General features: G+C 46.5%; 1 protein-coding gene across 3 annotated transcripts in view; it reads left to right on the forward strand.

Moving 5' to 3' along the window:
- Positions 1–16455, forward strand: part of zc3h18 (zinc finger CCCH-type containing 18) — a 244396-nt gene that overhangs the window by 105057 nt on the left and 122884 nt on the right. For 2 of the 3 annotated variants that reach the window (XM_068048996.1, XM_068048995.1), the window contains exons 6-10: positions 1669–1761; positions 2962–3113; positions 6384–6416; positions 9445–9556; positions 11942–12216. In XM_068048996.1, coding sequence (XP_067905097.1) covers positions 1669–1761; positions 2962–3113; positions 6384–6416; positions 9445–9556; positions 11942–12216 — 665 coding nt within the window. The remainder of the gene's footprint in view (positions 1–1668; positions 1762–2961; positions 3114–6383; positions 6417–9444; positions 9557–11941; positions 12217–16455) is intronic. The other variant, XM_068048997.1, reaches the window with a different exon arrangement.

Below are 16455 nucleotides of genomic sequence, written 5' to 3' on the forward strand. Positions count from 1 at the left end.
CCGCTGGTCTCACTCAGTCTGCTTCTTTCCCACTGTCACTGCTGGTTTTAAACACCGCCGGTCTCACTCAGTCTGCTTCTTTCCCGCTGTCGCTGCTGTTCTTAAACACCGCCGGTCTCACTCAGTCTGCTTCTTTCCCGCTGTCACTGCTGGTTTTAAACACCGCTGGTCTCACTCAGTGTCCTTTCTCGCTGTCGCTGCTCTTTTTAAACACAGCTGGTCTCACTCATCATTTAAATAATAATCAGTCGTTAATGGGTGGCCTCACACTTAGCTGTGTTGAAATCCAGGTCGCAGGCTCCTCTGTATTTTAAGCAATAATTTTATTTGCGTGTGGAACACATGTCATTCGGTCAGTGGTCTGGTACAATGGCATAGCCAATCTGACCTTAGAACCTCTCTCCTCACTATCCGAGGCCCCAAACACTCCTTTCAGGTGAAGCAGTGAATTACTTGTACTTCTTTCAATATAGTATACTGTATTCGCTGCTCACGATGTGGTCTCCTCTGTATTGTTCCTCTTTGCGGAACACCTCCGCTCATTCCGAAAGCATGACCCTGAGCTTCCGGTTTCTGGCCATTTCCACATTCCCCCCTGCTCTCATGCTCACATCTCTGTCCTGGGATTGCTGCAGTGTTCCAGTGAACATCAACGCAAGCTCGAGGAACAGCATCTTATTTACCGATTAGGCACACTACAGCCTGCCGGACTGAACATTGAGTTCAATAATTTCAGAGCATGACAGGCCCCCCTTTTTATTTTTATTTTTAGTTATTTTCCTTTTTTATTTTTTATGTGTTTATTTTAGTTTGTTTCTATTGTGCCTACCCCTGTTTTTTTCGTGTTTGTGCTTGGGGCCAGGCTGTTCAGTTTCTGTCCATTAACACCCTCTCTGTACTAACGCTTTGTCTTTCACCACACCATTAATACACCCTTTGCTTTCACTCCATGACCTTCTGGTCAGTTATTCTCTGTGACCTTGTCCTATCAATACCTTCTCTTTTGTTATCTCTTGCCCCACTCCCGCTTTACTTGCTTAAAACCTTTTACGTTTCTAATATCTGCCAGTTCTGATGAAGGGTCACTGACCTGAAACGTTAACTCTGCTTCTCTCTCGGTTGGAGGTAAATTTGAATGTAAGGGTGGTAGGTTGAAGGTTTCTGTTTTTTCCTCTCATTTTTGATCTTTGTCACTTGGACTTGGAGGCAATAGTAAAATAGGTTGAGTTCAGTCTGCTGCACTGTGCAGCATTCCAAATCCCTTGGAACATGTCCAGTGGGCTTTGGTTTGATTGGGAAAGGCCCAGCATACCCAGTGGGCTGGATGGGCTCCAGGAGATGGTTGAATCTTGATTATATGTAAGAGAGGAGGTAAGTAAGTGTGGGTGCGAGTGGGGCGGTGGCGGGGTGGTGGTTGTGTATGTGGTGATGTTGGCTCTTTAGTTACTGGATGTGGAATAGTTTAGTTTCATAGCTCTGCTGCCAGCTCCAGTACCCAGTCCCTCCAGTAGGTGGGGGTCAGTGTCCATTGAATATAGACTTGACTGTGTCAGCTGCTGCTTCAGTCTGTGACTTTTGGGAATTGGGATCCAGATTATATCATTTTAGGTAGAGCTTAAGCAGTAACAATGTTGTTTTCATGAACAGTTCTCTCTTTCTTGGGACTAGGGTGCTCCAGTGATTGATGAATTGATGCCCCCCATTCCATTGGAACCTCCAGCAGAAAGTGCATGGGAGAGAGGCCTGCGACATGCAAAAGAGGTAAGTGGCTACTTGCCCAAAATTGCTCAAACTAATAATAACATTCTTGCCACAGCACCACCTCCCCCCCCCCCCCCCCCCCCCCCCCGCTTCCCCCTCCTCCCCCTCCCCTGCTTCCCCCTCCTCCCCCTCCCCCGCTTCCCCCTCCTCCCCCTCCCCCGCTTCCCCCTCCTCCCCCTCCCCCGCTTCCCCCCTCCTCCCCCTCCCCCGCTTCCCCCTCCTCCCCCCCCCCAGCTTCCCCCTCCTCCCCCCCCCAGCTTCCCCCTCCTCCCCCCCCCAGCTTCCCCCTCCTCCCCCCCCCCAGCTTCCCCCTCCTCCCCCCCCCCAGCTTCCCCCTCCTCCCCCCCCCCCAGCTTCCCCCTCCTCCCCCCCCAGCTTCCCCCTCCTCCCCCCCCCAGCTTCCCCTCCTCCCCCCCCCCCGCTTCCCCCTCCTCCCCCCCCCCCCCCGCTTCCCCCTCCTCCCCCCCCCGCTTCCCCCTCCTCCCCCCCCGCTTCCCCCTCCTCCCCCCCCCGCTTCCCCCTCCTCCCCCCCCGCTTCCCCCTCCTCCCCCCCCCGCTTCCCCCTCCTCCCCCCCCCGCTTCCCCCTCCTCCCCCCCCCGCTTCCCCCTCCTCCCCCCCCGCTTCCCCTCCTCCCCCCCCGCTTCCCCCTCCTCCCCCCCCGCTTCCCCCTCCTCCCCCCCCGCTTCCCCCTCCTCCCCCCCCGCTTCCCCTCCTCCCCCCCCCGCTTCCCCCTCCTCCCCCCCCCCGCTTCCCCCTCCTCCCCCCCCCCGCTTCCCCCTCCTCCCACCCCCCGCTTCCCCCTCCTCCCCCCCCCCGCTTCCCCCTCCCCCCGCTTCCCCCTCCTCCCCCCCGCTTCCCCCTCCTCCCCCCGCTTCCCCCTCCTCCCCCCCGCTTCCCCCTCCTCCCCCCCGCTTCCCCCTCCTCCCCCCCGCTTCCCCCTCCTCCCCCCCGCTTCCCCCTCCTCCCCCCCGCTTCCCCCTCCTCCTCCACTCCTCCTCCCCTTCCTACTGCCCCCCTCCCTCTTCACCCCGCCCCACCCCCTCAGGTGCTTTAGGGACAAAGGGAGTTGCGACCAGGTATGTCTGCTCCTGTAGGTGACTGGGGGACGGAGCAAGGAGAGAATTAAGGGACTGATGAATTCTGAAAGTACTAAATCGAGGTTTGGGTCTGTCTTCAGTGTTTAAAAATCTTACTTTCAGATGTTGAAAAAAGCCACCATCAGGAAGGAGCAGGAACCGGACTTTGAGGAGAAACGGTTCAACGTCACCATTGGAGATGATGATTTTGACAAGGAAAATGATTTTTATCGGGACTGGAATTATCGTGTTGCGAGGGACATCAGAGAGCCAGGGTGAGCAGAGCGCCCTTGAAAGGCACAGAGGCTGTTGTGTTAATTCTGGGTGATCAATATAAATGTGTGCCTGCTTGTTAATGAGCAAGGCAGCATTGAAACAAGGGATCTGTTGAGCCTCCACATCCATTGATGCAGCTAGGATCATGGAGCTAATGGCTCATTTAGTCTCCCTCCGAGTTTTAATATTGAATTCAAGGTGGCTGCATTGTTCTATCCTAGATGTCGCTAATTGTGTTTTGTATGTTAGTGATACCTGGTAGTAGGATATTATTATTGTCCCCCTTTATATCTTCTGGATACCCATACTGGACATTTGGGAATCACTGGCTAATTTAGGGTACCCATGATTTTTGTTTCTTTGAGACCACATTTAAAATTTCAATCCTACAAGTTCCCATATATCGCAAGTTGCTGTTACTGATAGAGCTTGGTGTTATAATTTGGGATTCATCAACCAATAAGGCAACAGCATTAAGAACAGTCCTTTTAAGCCCTTGAAATTCAAACAGGGTAATTTATTGACTAAGAAATATTAGCACAAATAGGTAGAGTTACCTGTGCTTCACGGGCCTGATTGCAAAAGCGCACCAGCCTGGGCAGTGGATTAGTTGAATTGGAAGGTCAATCAATGGTGTAAGTTCATTTTGGGAAACCTCTCCCATAATCATTCCCTTCGTCCAAATGGACAGTATTGTAGCTTTTTCCTGATTTGGGGAAGTCCTTATTGGCCAAGCAGCAAGCCGACATATAACAGAAGAGAATCAAACTGTTCAACATCTCGATACTGGGCAGAAGCAACACCAAATCCTAGTCCACTCTTCAGTGTAATTAGTCCAGGATCTGAAAGACAGCAAAATATTTGTGTCCTTGAGAGTAATCCCAGTTGCCCTACCCTGTATTCTGAACATTGATCAGATGGGAGGATGGGATATGATGACTTAATTTTGATATAATATAAAGCCCATACACTTTTGGTCTACAGATCAATTGATGCTCAGCTCCTGTAGTTTCAGTGCCATTTACCATGTCATTCTAATGATTTCAGACTCGCTGCATGTTCAGTTTTCTCATTAAGTGGAAAATGTGATCTCCCTCTCTTCATGCATTGTAAAGTTGCTGGTTCTGTGCCCTCGCCTTCCCTTTATGGGGTTGGCCTCATGTATTGGTGCACTGCCTGGAGTAACATTGAACCATACACACTTACAGGCTCCAGGTTCCATCCTTTATGTGTGCTATGCAATACTGTGAAGATGAATGAATCAAATATCCTGAGGGATAGAGGTGATCGAGTTGAGTCGAGGCTCCTGTTCCTGATGAGTCTGCCATTTTTCCCACTGGAAATTACATGTGTGCGTCTTTCTGAACAGGATCAGAAATAACATTTGCCTCCGTTCCTCCTGCAAGGCGAACTGCTATTCTGGCTCACTGCTCTTCCTTGTACTTACTTGTGACTCCAGTCACTAAGAGTTGGCCAGAAGCACTCCCCTGATACCACCAGGAGTCCTCCAATTCTAATTGTTTGATAAAGTTCCCCACGGTAGGCTATTGCAGAAAATACAGAAGTATGGGATTGAAGGTGAATTAGTGCTTTGGATCAGAAATTGGCTAGCTGAAAGAAGACAGAGGGTGGTGGTTGATGGTAAATGTTCATCCTGGAGTATTGTTTCTAGTGGTGTACCGCAAGGATCTGTTTTGGGGCCACTGCTGTTTGTCATTTTTATAAATGACCTGGATGAGGGTGTAGAAGGGTGGGTTAGTAAATTTGCGGATGACACTAAGGTCGGTGGAGTTGTGGATAGTGCCGAAGGATGTTGTAGGGTACAGAGGGACATAGATAGGCTGCAGAGCTGGGCTGAGAGATGGCAAATGGAGTTTAATGCGGAAAAGTGTGAGGTGATTCACTTCGGAAGGAGTAACAGGATTGCAGAATACTGGGCTAATGGGAAGATTCTTGGTAGTGTAGATGAGCAGAGAGATCTTGGTATCCAGGTACATAAATCCCTGAAAGTTGCCACCCAGGTTAATAGAGCTGTTAAGAAGGCATATGTTGTGTTAGCTTTTATTAGTAGAGGGATCGAGTTTAGGAGCCACGAGGTCATGCTGCAGCTGTACAGAACTCTTGTGCGGCCGCACCTGGAGTATTGCGTGCAGTTCTGGTCACCGCATTACAGGAAGGATGTGGAAGCTTTGGAAAAGGTGCAGAGGAGATTTACTAGGATGTTGCCTGGTATGGAGGGAAGGTCTCACGAGGAAAGGCTGAGGGACTTGAGGTTGTTTTCGTTAGAGAGAAGGAGGAGGAGAGGTGACTTAATAGAGACATATAAGATAATCAGAGGGTTAGATAGGGTGGATAGTGAGCGTCTTTTTCCTCGGATCGTGATGGCAAACACGAGGGGACATAGCTTTAAGTTGAGGGGTGATAGATATAGGACAGATGTGAGAGGTAGTTTCTTTACTCAGAGAGTAGTAAGGGCGTGGAACGCCCTGCCTGCAGCAGTAGTAGATTCGCCAACTTTAAGGGCATTTAAGTGGTCATTGGATAGACATATGGATGAAAATGGAATAGTGTAGGTCAGATGGTTTCACAGGTCGGCGCAACATCGAGGGCTGAAGGGCCTGTACTGTGCTGTAATGTTCTATGTCTATGTCTAATTCTGTTGAACACTGAAGCCAGTATGCAATGATCCCATCAGCTGTTTGCCCAGCAACTGGATAATGGGAAAGCTGATAACCGAGGTGCAACTGCATCCGAGTCCCACTGACAGGAATGAAAGTTCCAGGATGAGTTCATACGGTGGCTTTATTGGTGGGTATGTGCAGAAGAAGCTCAATTAAAACTTGCTGTCCCTCTGGATTAAGGGCGACACTGTCTGTTTCCATGGTTGGGCACTGGAATAGGATGCTGTTCTTGGGATTATTTTGGCATAAATGTTAATGGTACAACCTGTGTTAGTGTGTTATCCTGTAGAGCTCATTGAAGCAGCTGTTAGTTATTGGGCAGTTGCCCCCACGCCCTCTTGGCGCGGTTTGTAGTTAGACGAGGTTAGCTTCTGCTTTCATTTATTGCCCTCAAGCAAGTGCCACAACTATCGCACTTCAGCTGGAGAAATGAGACTTTGTTATTTGGTTGCAGTAATTGAGGATGACTAGATTTTAATGGCTGTTAAAGAACTACTCTCTGCTCCAGCCTCTATTGGAAATGTGAACAAGTTTTTAAAAAGCAAGCCAAATAAAAACCCTTCTTGTACTTTCCTTCAAATGCACCAGCGACTTGGAATACAGAGAGGCAATCAGTTACGGGTAAGGACTGTTCATAGGATGTTGTCTACCATTGTTAATGCTTTCATTCACTCATGTGCTGGTCAGACACTGCCTGAGCTGGAGCTTTGCATGAACATGACTGCTAATTTCATTCCTCTGTTTTGTTTCTGTGAAACAAAGGAAGGAGGAGGAGGAGGCTGGAAGAATTTGTTCCATTTGAGTAAGTGGGAGAGGAGATGGGGTGATGCGCAGTTGTTCAAGCAAAGTTAAAACAATTCAGAACCGACGATTTGTTGCTGAATTGTTGACCACTATTGTGGACAATCTTCAGACTGAGCTGTACAAAATTTCCAGGTGTCAGGAAAACATTTGTGTTCAGGCGACCATCTGAGAAGGGGGTAGGGGGAAATTCTGGTTATCTTTCAAGGGGTTTTTTGAGGCGGGGTTAACTTTTCGTTATAATTGTTAAGTGAGATCCATGAGGTGTGGATTAGCAAGCTCACTGTTGAGGGAGCAAATTCTAAACATACAAGTTAGATGAAAATGTTCCTGTGAATTTACTGGTGCAAAATCTGCACCCCCTGGCAACCCCTCCTCTAGTTGCTTGAGTGTGACTACCAATTAATGTCAAATTCTGGGCTGTGCACACAGGATGAGTTCTGCCCAAGCTTGCTCAGTTCCATTTGCAATTGCTCAGATAAGGAAGCAGTCTGTGCCCATAAACAGCAAGGGACAACATTCAGGCTTCGGCTGATATGTGGCACGAATGTTACTTGCCACTTAATTGCCAGGCAGCGACCATATCCAACAAGAGGGAGACTAACCACTTCCCCTTGACATTCAATGGCATTACCATCACCAAATCCCCTACCATTGGCATCCTGGGGTCACCACTGACCAGAAATTCAGTTGGACAACACATGTAAATACTGTGGCTACAAGAGCAGATCAGAGGCTGGATATTCTGTGACGAGTGACTACCTCCTGACTCCCCAAAGCCTCTCCATCACCTACAAGGCACACATCAGCAATGTGATGGAATACTCTCTAATGACTGGGATGAGTGCAGCTTCAGCAACACTCAAGAAGTTTAGCACCTCCCAGGACAAAGCAGCCAGCTTGATCGGCAACTCATCCACTACCTTAAACATTCAGTCCCTGCACCACTGGTGCACAGTGGCAGCAGTGTGTACCATCTAGAAGATGCACTGCAGCAACGCACCAAGGCTCCTTACACAGCACCTTCCAAACCTGTGACCTCTACCACCGAGAAGATTTAAGGGAACAGGCGCATCGGAACACCACCACCTGCAAGTCACACACCATCAAGACTTGGAAATATACCACAGTTCTTTCGCTATTATTGGGTCAAAAATTCCTCCCTAACAGCACTGTGGGTGTAGTTACACCATATGGACTGCAACGGTTCAGCAGGGTGGCTCACCACGACCTTCTCGAGGGCATCTAGGGAAAGACACTCATTTCTGGCCTTGCCAGTGCCGCCATGTGCTGTGAATGAATTTAAAGAAAAACTCCAGGTGGTACGGTAACTTAGTGATTATGTTGCTGGAGTAGCAAGCACGAGGCCTGGACTAATAAGAAGATGCGAGTTCAAATCCCAGCACGATAGCTGGGGAATTTCAATTCAGTTAATTAAATAAATCTGGACTAAAAGGCTGATGTCAGTAATGGAGACCATGAAACTACTGGATGTCTGTAAAAACCCCATCTACTTCACTAATGTCCTTTATGGAAGGAAATCTGTCATCCTTACCCGGTCTGGCCTATATGTGACTCCAGACCCACAGCAATATGACTGTCAGCTGCCCTCTGAAATGGCCTAGTAAACCACTCAGTTGTATTGGAATCGGCAATAAATGCTGACCTCGCCAGCAATGCCCATGTCCCATGGATAAATTTTAAAAACTTCAGATCCGTAACAACTGGCAAAGGGAGTCCGTTTTTATCCGGAGTCCAAGACACAAAGCAAACCTACCCTACAGGACCAACCAATTCTCAATGAATTCCTTTTAAATAGGGCGATGATTCCATCTACTCTTTCCCCACAGTCACTTTTGCTCCTAATGAGTTAGAGCTAAATTAATGAATGGGCCCACCAGCTTGGCCTTTCCTTTGCCCAGTTTCACTGTGAACGTGCCAATGTAGCTGACATTGATTTGAGCGTGAATGTCAGTTTTGGGTGTACCCATTTCAATCTCGATTTGTAACATTCTATTTTTGCTTACACAGCCAGATTCTTCCAGCCTTTCTACTTAAAAATGTTGATCTGCTGCATCCCTAGCAAATGCCATATGCTTTTGCCTTATCTCCAAACTTGGCCCTCCAGGAGGAATTAACCACGGCACACAGACATGGCTGTCAAGCACACTGGTATAAAAACAAGTGACTACACGGGAAACAACCATAATGTTCTCTCTTGTACTGGGTGCTTTAATTAAGATGACCCAAGGTTGACCATATGCACTGAGCTAGTGGTCCCAGAGAATGAGCTATTCTGCTGAAAGATGGGCTGGGAACCGCTACCCATGATCCTCCATAGACAGAGTTTCCAGTTTCAGCAGTACTATTATGATGGAGTAGCATCGAAGCCCCTGGCAGCAGATTTCCAAACCAGCCTGGACTGTCAGCTACCATTGGAACTCACAGTGGTGCAATGCTCTTACCTTCTGTGATATATGAACTGGAACTGTCCTTGGTTTATCCAAAATGGAAGTGATGGTAGGAGTGGCCCAATATATCAGCCAGAATTCCCATTCCTGATCATTATTCAGCGACCACACCCCAGCCAGTGGGAAAGTATTTGTATGAGGATGGGATTGGGCTGTTATCGTGCCCAGCATGGATGAACCGGTTGCTAGAGTTCATTGCCTAGTCCTGTGTACAGTCACCACTTGAGCGATAGTGGAGGACCGGCTGCACGTAACCATAGAGCAACCAAAGTCACTTTTCTGTTGTTGGTGTGTTGTAAACACTCCTGTGCTATGCAAGGTAGAGTGGAAACTTAAGTACACAGGCTTAAGGAATGTTTTTCTTACTTGGCCCTTAGGCCTGACCCCTATATAACTCCCTACTACGAGCATGAAGTTGAACGGTACTGGCGTGGTGGACAATATGAGAACTTCAGAGTCCAGTGGACAGAGGCAGACTATCATTATAGGGTAAGCACTTTAAAAAATAAAATATACTTCATTAAATATTATCAGGTGATTTCCTGTTCACTTAGTATCCTTGTCCTGTTCACAATCACATCCACTGCTCTGAAATTGAGCTAATCAGCTGTCAGTAAAGATGAACTGCACGTGGCGGAGTAAAAGATATCCACAGAGGTGAACAGACTAGTTAGAGAATTGGACTGTATAACCAGCTACAACAAGGACAGTTTTCCTCCATTTGTTCATTAATTCAAGCATGGCTCATAGAATCACAGAATGATACAGTAAAGGAGGCCTAACCAGTGTTCCATAAAAGTTTTGCATAATTTATTTGCTTTTCTACTTTGTGCCTCTATTAATAAAGCCCAGGATCCCATATTTTTTTTTAAGCAAATTTCTCACCTGGATCCAAACTCCCAGCAGATGGGTCCGAACTCCATGTGTGACAGGGCTGAGCTCCCTAATTTGTCAGTAACCTGAAATTGTGGCCACTCTGTTAGGGCTGGGCATCGGGTGGTATCTTACTTCCTGTGCACATGCCAGGGTTTCCAATCATTGCTGATCTGAGCTGGGCTGTTGCAGAGATACTTACTCAGAGGGTGTGACATTTCCTTGGATCCTGGAAGCTGGCTGTCTGCTCACGGAATCCAATGAAATAAGTGCCAATTTCCATATAAATGCACTATGACAGTAAAAATGGGATTTGAATTTCCACACTTGAAGGTGAATCTCATGTTTTGAGTTACCAGTCTGGAAAGGGGTTTTCTTTTGGCAGTGAGACTTTTTTGCATAGAATGACAGATAAATTAGAGCACAGAAACCAGCCATTTACCTAACCAGCCCATGGTGCTTATTCAGCACATGAACTTAGTTATTCCACACCGGTTATTTCAAACTATCAATCCAAAAAAATGAACGTTAAGTTCTCTCTTTGCCATGTTATTGACATGACTTAATGCAAGTTGTTGGGTAATGCAACATTTTTAATGCATAAACCTAAATCGAAAGAATGAGAGAAGACTTCTATTTAATTCCTGAAAAAGCTCAGCAGGTCAGGCAGCATCTGTGGGTAGAACAAGCAAGTTAACTTTGTGTGTGAAACTCTTTGTCCAAACTGGAAGATAATGCAGATGAACAGCATTGAAAAAGGAACTGGACAAGGATAGATGGAGCATACAGACAGGAATAGGAGTGAAGTTGAGTGGGAGTGGTCTTTATCCTTGCTATCAACCTGCTATCTTTTATCAGGCTCCGGGGTCACCAGAACCTGCTCTGTTTTGCCGGTTTTTCATGCTTCTCTTTCACTTGTTTATTCCCCATCCTTTTAGCTATTCACACACCCTCTTTGTCGCATTTAAGTCTCAATTCTTATTTCTGTAATTATGCTTCCTACTGTCTCATTCTGATATCATTTCTGCCATTTAATGATATCCTGTTTTCCACTTAAGCACTTTGTAGGTCATTGTATTGTACGTGTTTGTTTTTGTCCTCTGTGTTTTCCCCTTATCCTGTTCATCTGCAAGGTCATCACATTCTGATGAAGGATCCACATCTAAAACATAACTTTCTGTTCTCATCGCAGACGTTGCCTGGCCTGATTAGTGTTTCCAGCAGGTTTTGTGTTTGTTTCAGATTTCCAGCATCTGCAAAACTGTTGTTTGTGTTTTTCTCCTGGCCACCTATCCCATTCTGATTTGAGCCTCAGAACTGTAACTGAGAAGGTTGAGTGAAAGGGCCTTGGGCTGTTTCTTCACATTATAAGGTGCTACATTAAAATTAGTTGTTGTAATACGTTAAACTTGGATTGTTTTTTGTGAATGGAAGACCTCGCCTACCCTCCTCCTCATTGTGCAACACTGTATAAGTAATTTAGACACTCCAAGCAGTGCTGCAATTATTACCTACCTATTGTTACCCAAACATGGAAAATATTGTACAATATAATACTGTTGAGAAATCACTCATCTGGATGAGTTCTGAAGTGAAATAAACCACTTTTTTCAACTTTATCCTCCTTTCTTACACGCCTCCTCTTCTGAAGGCTGTAGTCTTTCCATAACCAGAAACCCGTTACCCTGCACAGCCTGATTGGTTTAATTCTGTCCGTTGGTTTAATTCTGTCCTCATGTGACGGCCACGCACTCTTTCCAGCAGTGGTCAGGGGCAGAATCCCTTTCCTCTGTCTGTAATCAGTGACCGAATTGCTGACCCACCTAAGATAAGCTATCTCAGCCCAGACTGAGAATTGAACCTGTGGCCATCTATTTTGTTCTTTTCCGCATTATATCTAGGGTGCAGTTATCCACTGGATCATTTGAAAGGGGGACGAGTATTGATGTTGCTTTAAGGACAGACAAAGAATACAATCTTTTTCTTTTATATCCATGCCAGGAAAGGGAGAGGGAGAGGGAGAGGGAAAGAGAACGAGAAAGAGAACGAGACAGACACAGGGAACAGCGCGAGAGGGAAAGGGAAAGAGAAAGAGAACGAGGAAACAGGATACGAGAGAGAGAGCGGGACAGAGAGCGTGAACGTGACAAAGAACGGCAGCGGAGAAAAGAAGAGTGGGAGCGAGAGCGTGCAAAGCGAGAAGAAAAAGATAGAGCACAAAAAGACAGAGAACGAGAGAAGGAAAAACCAAAGCAGAGATCGCCGCCTGCAGCAAGGTAAGCACATTCATTCGAGGTTTTGGGCACTTAGCCCCGTAGCTTGTCATAGAGTCATTACGGCACAGAAAGAGGCCACTCGGCACATTGAATCCAGTCATGAAGACAATGTTTTAATAATGGCCTAGATATGCATATTAGTAATACCAATGATGTAGTCTCCCTTCATTCACTCATATTGATGCTTTGTCGTTATTTAGCAATAACAGTGTATTATGTTTGGTTATTTCATTCACGTTATCGCCTGTGAAACCTGAGCATCTGGTGACTGAGAGAAAACTGCTGTCGCCATCAGTAACTATACCTAAAATACCATTTTGCTTTGTTAATCCAAAACATTGGATTGAAACTATTGTGCAAAATGTATCTGGCTGTGTGTTATTAATAAAGATCTTCCTAGACTGCTAGACTTCCTATCTCAGTGGATAAATGCACAGTGTGGTATGTGTGGTATTAAGCCATACAGACCAGGAAAGGTCTAGGTGTCAGGCCCTGCCTGTGCTCAGGTCAGGGTGGTTGGAATACTGCAGCTAGCCTTTGCTGTCAATTGTAATCCAAAGACCATTATTGGAAAATGTGTGAAAGACTGATTCAGGCAGGATTGTGCTCCTTTGCATTCCCCCCCAAGCAGGAATGACCTGTTAACACTCACTGCCTCTGCCCATACATGAGGAGTGGTCGCTGAAGTCCCGTGGAGCTGCACCCATCAACCAGCACGAATCACTACCTTCAGGAGAGGATGGTGAAATGGAAAAGAATCTAAAAATAGCACGTGTGCTAATAAACATTTGTGTCTTACAACAATTATTCATTCCTGTCTGGTGCAAAAATAAAACAGGAAAGGTGGCTCAACCGTGGCTTACAAAAGAAATTAGGGATAGTATTAAATCCAAAGAGGAGGCATATAAAACTGCCAGAAAAAGCAGCAGGTCTGAGATTTGGGAGCAGTTTAGAACTCAGCAAAGGAGGACAAAGAGGTTGATTAAGTGGGGGGGAATAGAGTATGAGAGTAAACTTGTGGGGACCATAAAAACTGACTTTAAAAGCTTCTATAAATATGTAAAGAGAAAAAGATTAGTGAAGACAAATGTAGGCCCCTTTACAGTCAGAAACGGGGGAAATTATAATGGGGAACAAAGAAATGGCAGAACAAACACATACTTTGGTTCTGTCTTCAGAAAGGAGGACACAGATAACCTCCCAGAAATGTTGGGGAACCAAGGGTCTAATGAGAGGAAGGAACTGAAGGAAATCAGTATCAGTAAAAACAATAGTGCCAGGGAAGTTAATGGGGTTAAAGGCTGACAAATCCCCAGGGCCTGATAATCTATATCCCAGAGTACTAAAGGAAGTGGCCCTGGAAATAGTGGATACATTGGTGGTCATCTTCCAAAATTCTATAGACTCTGGAACAGTTCCTCCAGATTGGAAGGTGGCAAATGTAACCCCACTATTGAAAAAAGGAGGGAGAGAAAAAACAGGGAACTACAGACCAGTTAGCCTTACATCAGTAGTGGGGAAAATGCTAGAGTCTATTATAAAAGGATGTGATAGCATAGAGTCGTACAGCATAGAAACAGGCCCTTCGACCGCGTCCATGCTGACCATAATGCCTATCCATACTAATCCCACCTCCCTGCATTAATTCCATATCCCTCTATGCCTTGCTCATTCAAGTACTTGTCCAGATGCCTCTTAAATGTCGCTACTGTTCCTGCCTCCACCACCTCCTCAGGCAGCTCATTCCAGATACCCACTATTCTTTGTGTGAAAAATTTACCCCTTTGATCCCCTTTAAACCTCCTCCCTCTCACCTTAAATCTATGCCCTCTAGTTTTAATCACCCCTACCATGGGAAACAGACTCTGGCTATCTACCCTATCTATGCCTCTCATAATTTTATATACCTCTATCATGTCCCCTCTCAGCCTCCTTTGTTGCAGGGAAGACAGACCCAGCCTATCCAATCTCTCTTTATAACTCAAGCCCTCCAAACCAGGCAACATCCTTGTGAATCTTTTCTGCACCCTCTGTAGCTTAATCACATCTTTCCTGTAGCGCGGCGACCAGAACTGCACACAGTACTACAAATGCGGCCTAACCAACGTCATGTACAACTGTAACACGACGTCCCAACTCTTGTACTCAATGCCTCAGCCAATGAAGGCAAGCATGCCATACACCACCTTCACCACCCTGTCTACCTGTGTTGCCACTTTCAGGGAACTATGTACTTGCACCCCAAGGTCTCCCTGCTCAACAACACTCCCCAGGGCCCTGCCATTCACTGTATATGTCCTGCCCTGGTTGAACTTCCCAAAATGCATCACTTCACACTTGTCTGCGTTAAATTCCATTTGCCAATCCCTTGCCCACTTTCCCAGTTGATCTATATCCTGTTGTAACCTTAGACAACCTTCTTCACTGTCCACTATACCACCAATTTTGGTGTCATCTGCAAACTTACTAATCATGCCCCTTACATTCACATCCAGGTCATTAATATATATGACAAACAACAGAGGGCCCAGCACCGGTCACCGGCCTCCAATCTGAAAAACAACCCTCCACTACCACCTCCTATGACCAAGCCAATTTTGTATCCAATTTGCTAGCTCACCCTGGATCCCATGTGTTCGAACCTTCTGGACCAGCCTACCATGCAGGATCTTGTCAAAGGCCTTGCTAAAGTCCATGTAGACAACGTCCATCGCCCTGCCCTCGTCAATCCTCTTGGTCACCTCCTCGAAAAACTCAATCAAATTCGTGAGACATGATTTCCCACTAACAAAGCCATGCTGACTATCCCTAATCAGACCATGCCTTTCCAGATGCATATAAATCCTGTCTCTCAGAATCCCTTTCAATAACTTTCCCACCACTGATGTAAGGCTCACTGGCCTGTAGTTCCCTGGCTTATCCCTGCTACCCTTCTTAAATAAAGGCACAACATTAGCTATATTCCAGTCTTCCGGTACCTCACCCGTGGCTAACGATGATACAAAAATCTCTGCCAGGGCCCCAGCAATCCTCCTCCCTTGCTTCCCATAGCATCCTAGGATACACCTGGTCAGGCCCTGGGGATTTATCCACCTTAATGTGCTTCAAAACCTCCAACACCACCTCCTTTGTAATGTTGATATGCTCCAGGATATCGGTGTTCACTCCCTTGAACTCACTAGCTTCCATGACCTTCTCCACGGTAAATACGGACGAGAAATATTCATTTAAGACCTCGCTCATTTCCCGTGGCTCTACACATAGATTGCCACACTGATCCTTAAGGGGACCTACTGTCTTCCGAGCTACCCTTTTACTCTTAATATACTTATAGAATCTTTTAGGATTCTCCTTTATCTTATCTGCCAGGGAAATCTCATGGCCCCTTTTCGCCCTCCTAATTTCCTCCTTAAGTGTAGTCCTACATCCCCTATACTCCTCGAGGGACTTGCTCAATCCCAGCTGCCTATACCTGACATATGCCTCCTTCTTTGTCCTGACCAGACCCTCAATATCCCTCGTCAACCAAGGTTTCCTAAACTTGCTAGCCTTGCCCTTCCATCTGACAGGAACATTCCGGCCCTGAACTCTTCCTATCTCACTTTTAAAAGCCTCCCACTTGCCAGATGTCCCTTTACCTGTAAACAGCCTCTCCCATTCAACTTTTGAGAGTTCCTGTCTGATGCCATCGAAATTAGCCTTCCCCCAATTTAGGACTTCAACCTGAGGACCAGTCCTATCCTTTTCCATAACTATCTTGAAGCTAATAGAGTTATGGTCACTGGTCCCAAAGTGCTCCCCCACTGACACATCAACCACCTGCCCATCCTCATGTCCTAAGAGAAAGTCGAGTGTAGCCCCTTCTCTAGTAGGGCCATCCACATACTGCTTCAGAAAATTATCCTGGACACACTTAACAAATTCTTCCCCATCTGATCCCTTAGCACTAAGGCAGTCCCAGTCAATATTAGGGAAGTTAAAATCACCTACTATTACAAACCTATAATTCCTACACCTATCTGTGATTTCCCTACATATATGCTCCTCCACTTCCCTCTGACTGTTCTGGGGGCCTATAGTATAACCCCATCAAACTGATCACCCCTTTCTTACTTCTAAGTCCCACCCATAGGGCCTCGCTGGACATTCCCCCCGGGATATCCTCTCTAAGTACTGCCATGATGTCCTCCCTAATCAATAGTGCAACTCCCCCTCCTCTCTTACCTCCACCTCTGTCAC

The sequence above is a fragment of the Heterodontus francisci genome, chromosome 17 (assembly GCF_036365525.1).
Source record: "Heterodontus francisci isolate sHetFra1 chromosome 17, sHetFra1.hap1, whole genome shotgun sequence".
NCBI lineage: Eukaryota > Metazoa > Chordata > Chondrichthyes > Heterodontiformes > Heterodontidae > Heterodontus > Heterodontus francisci.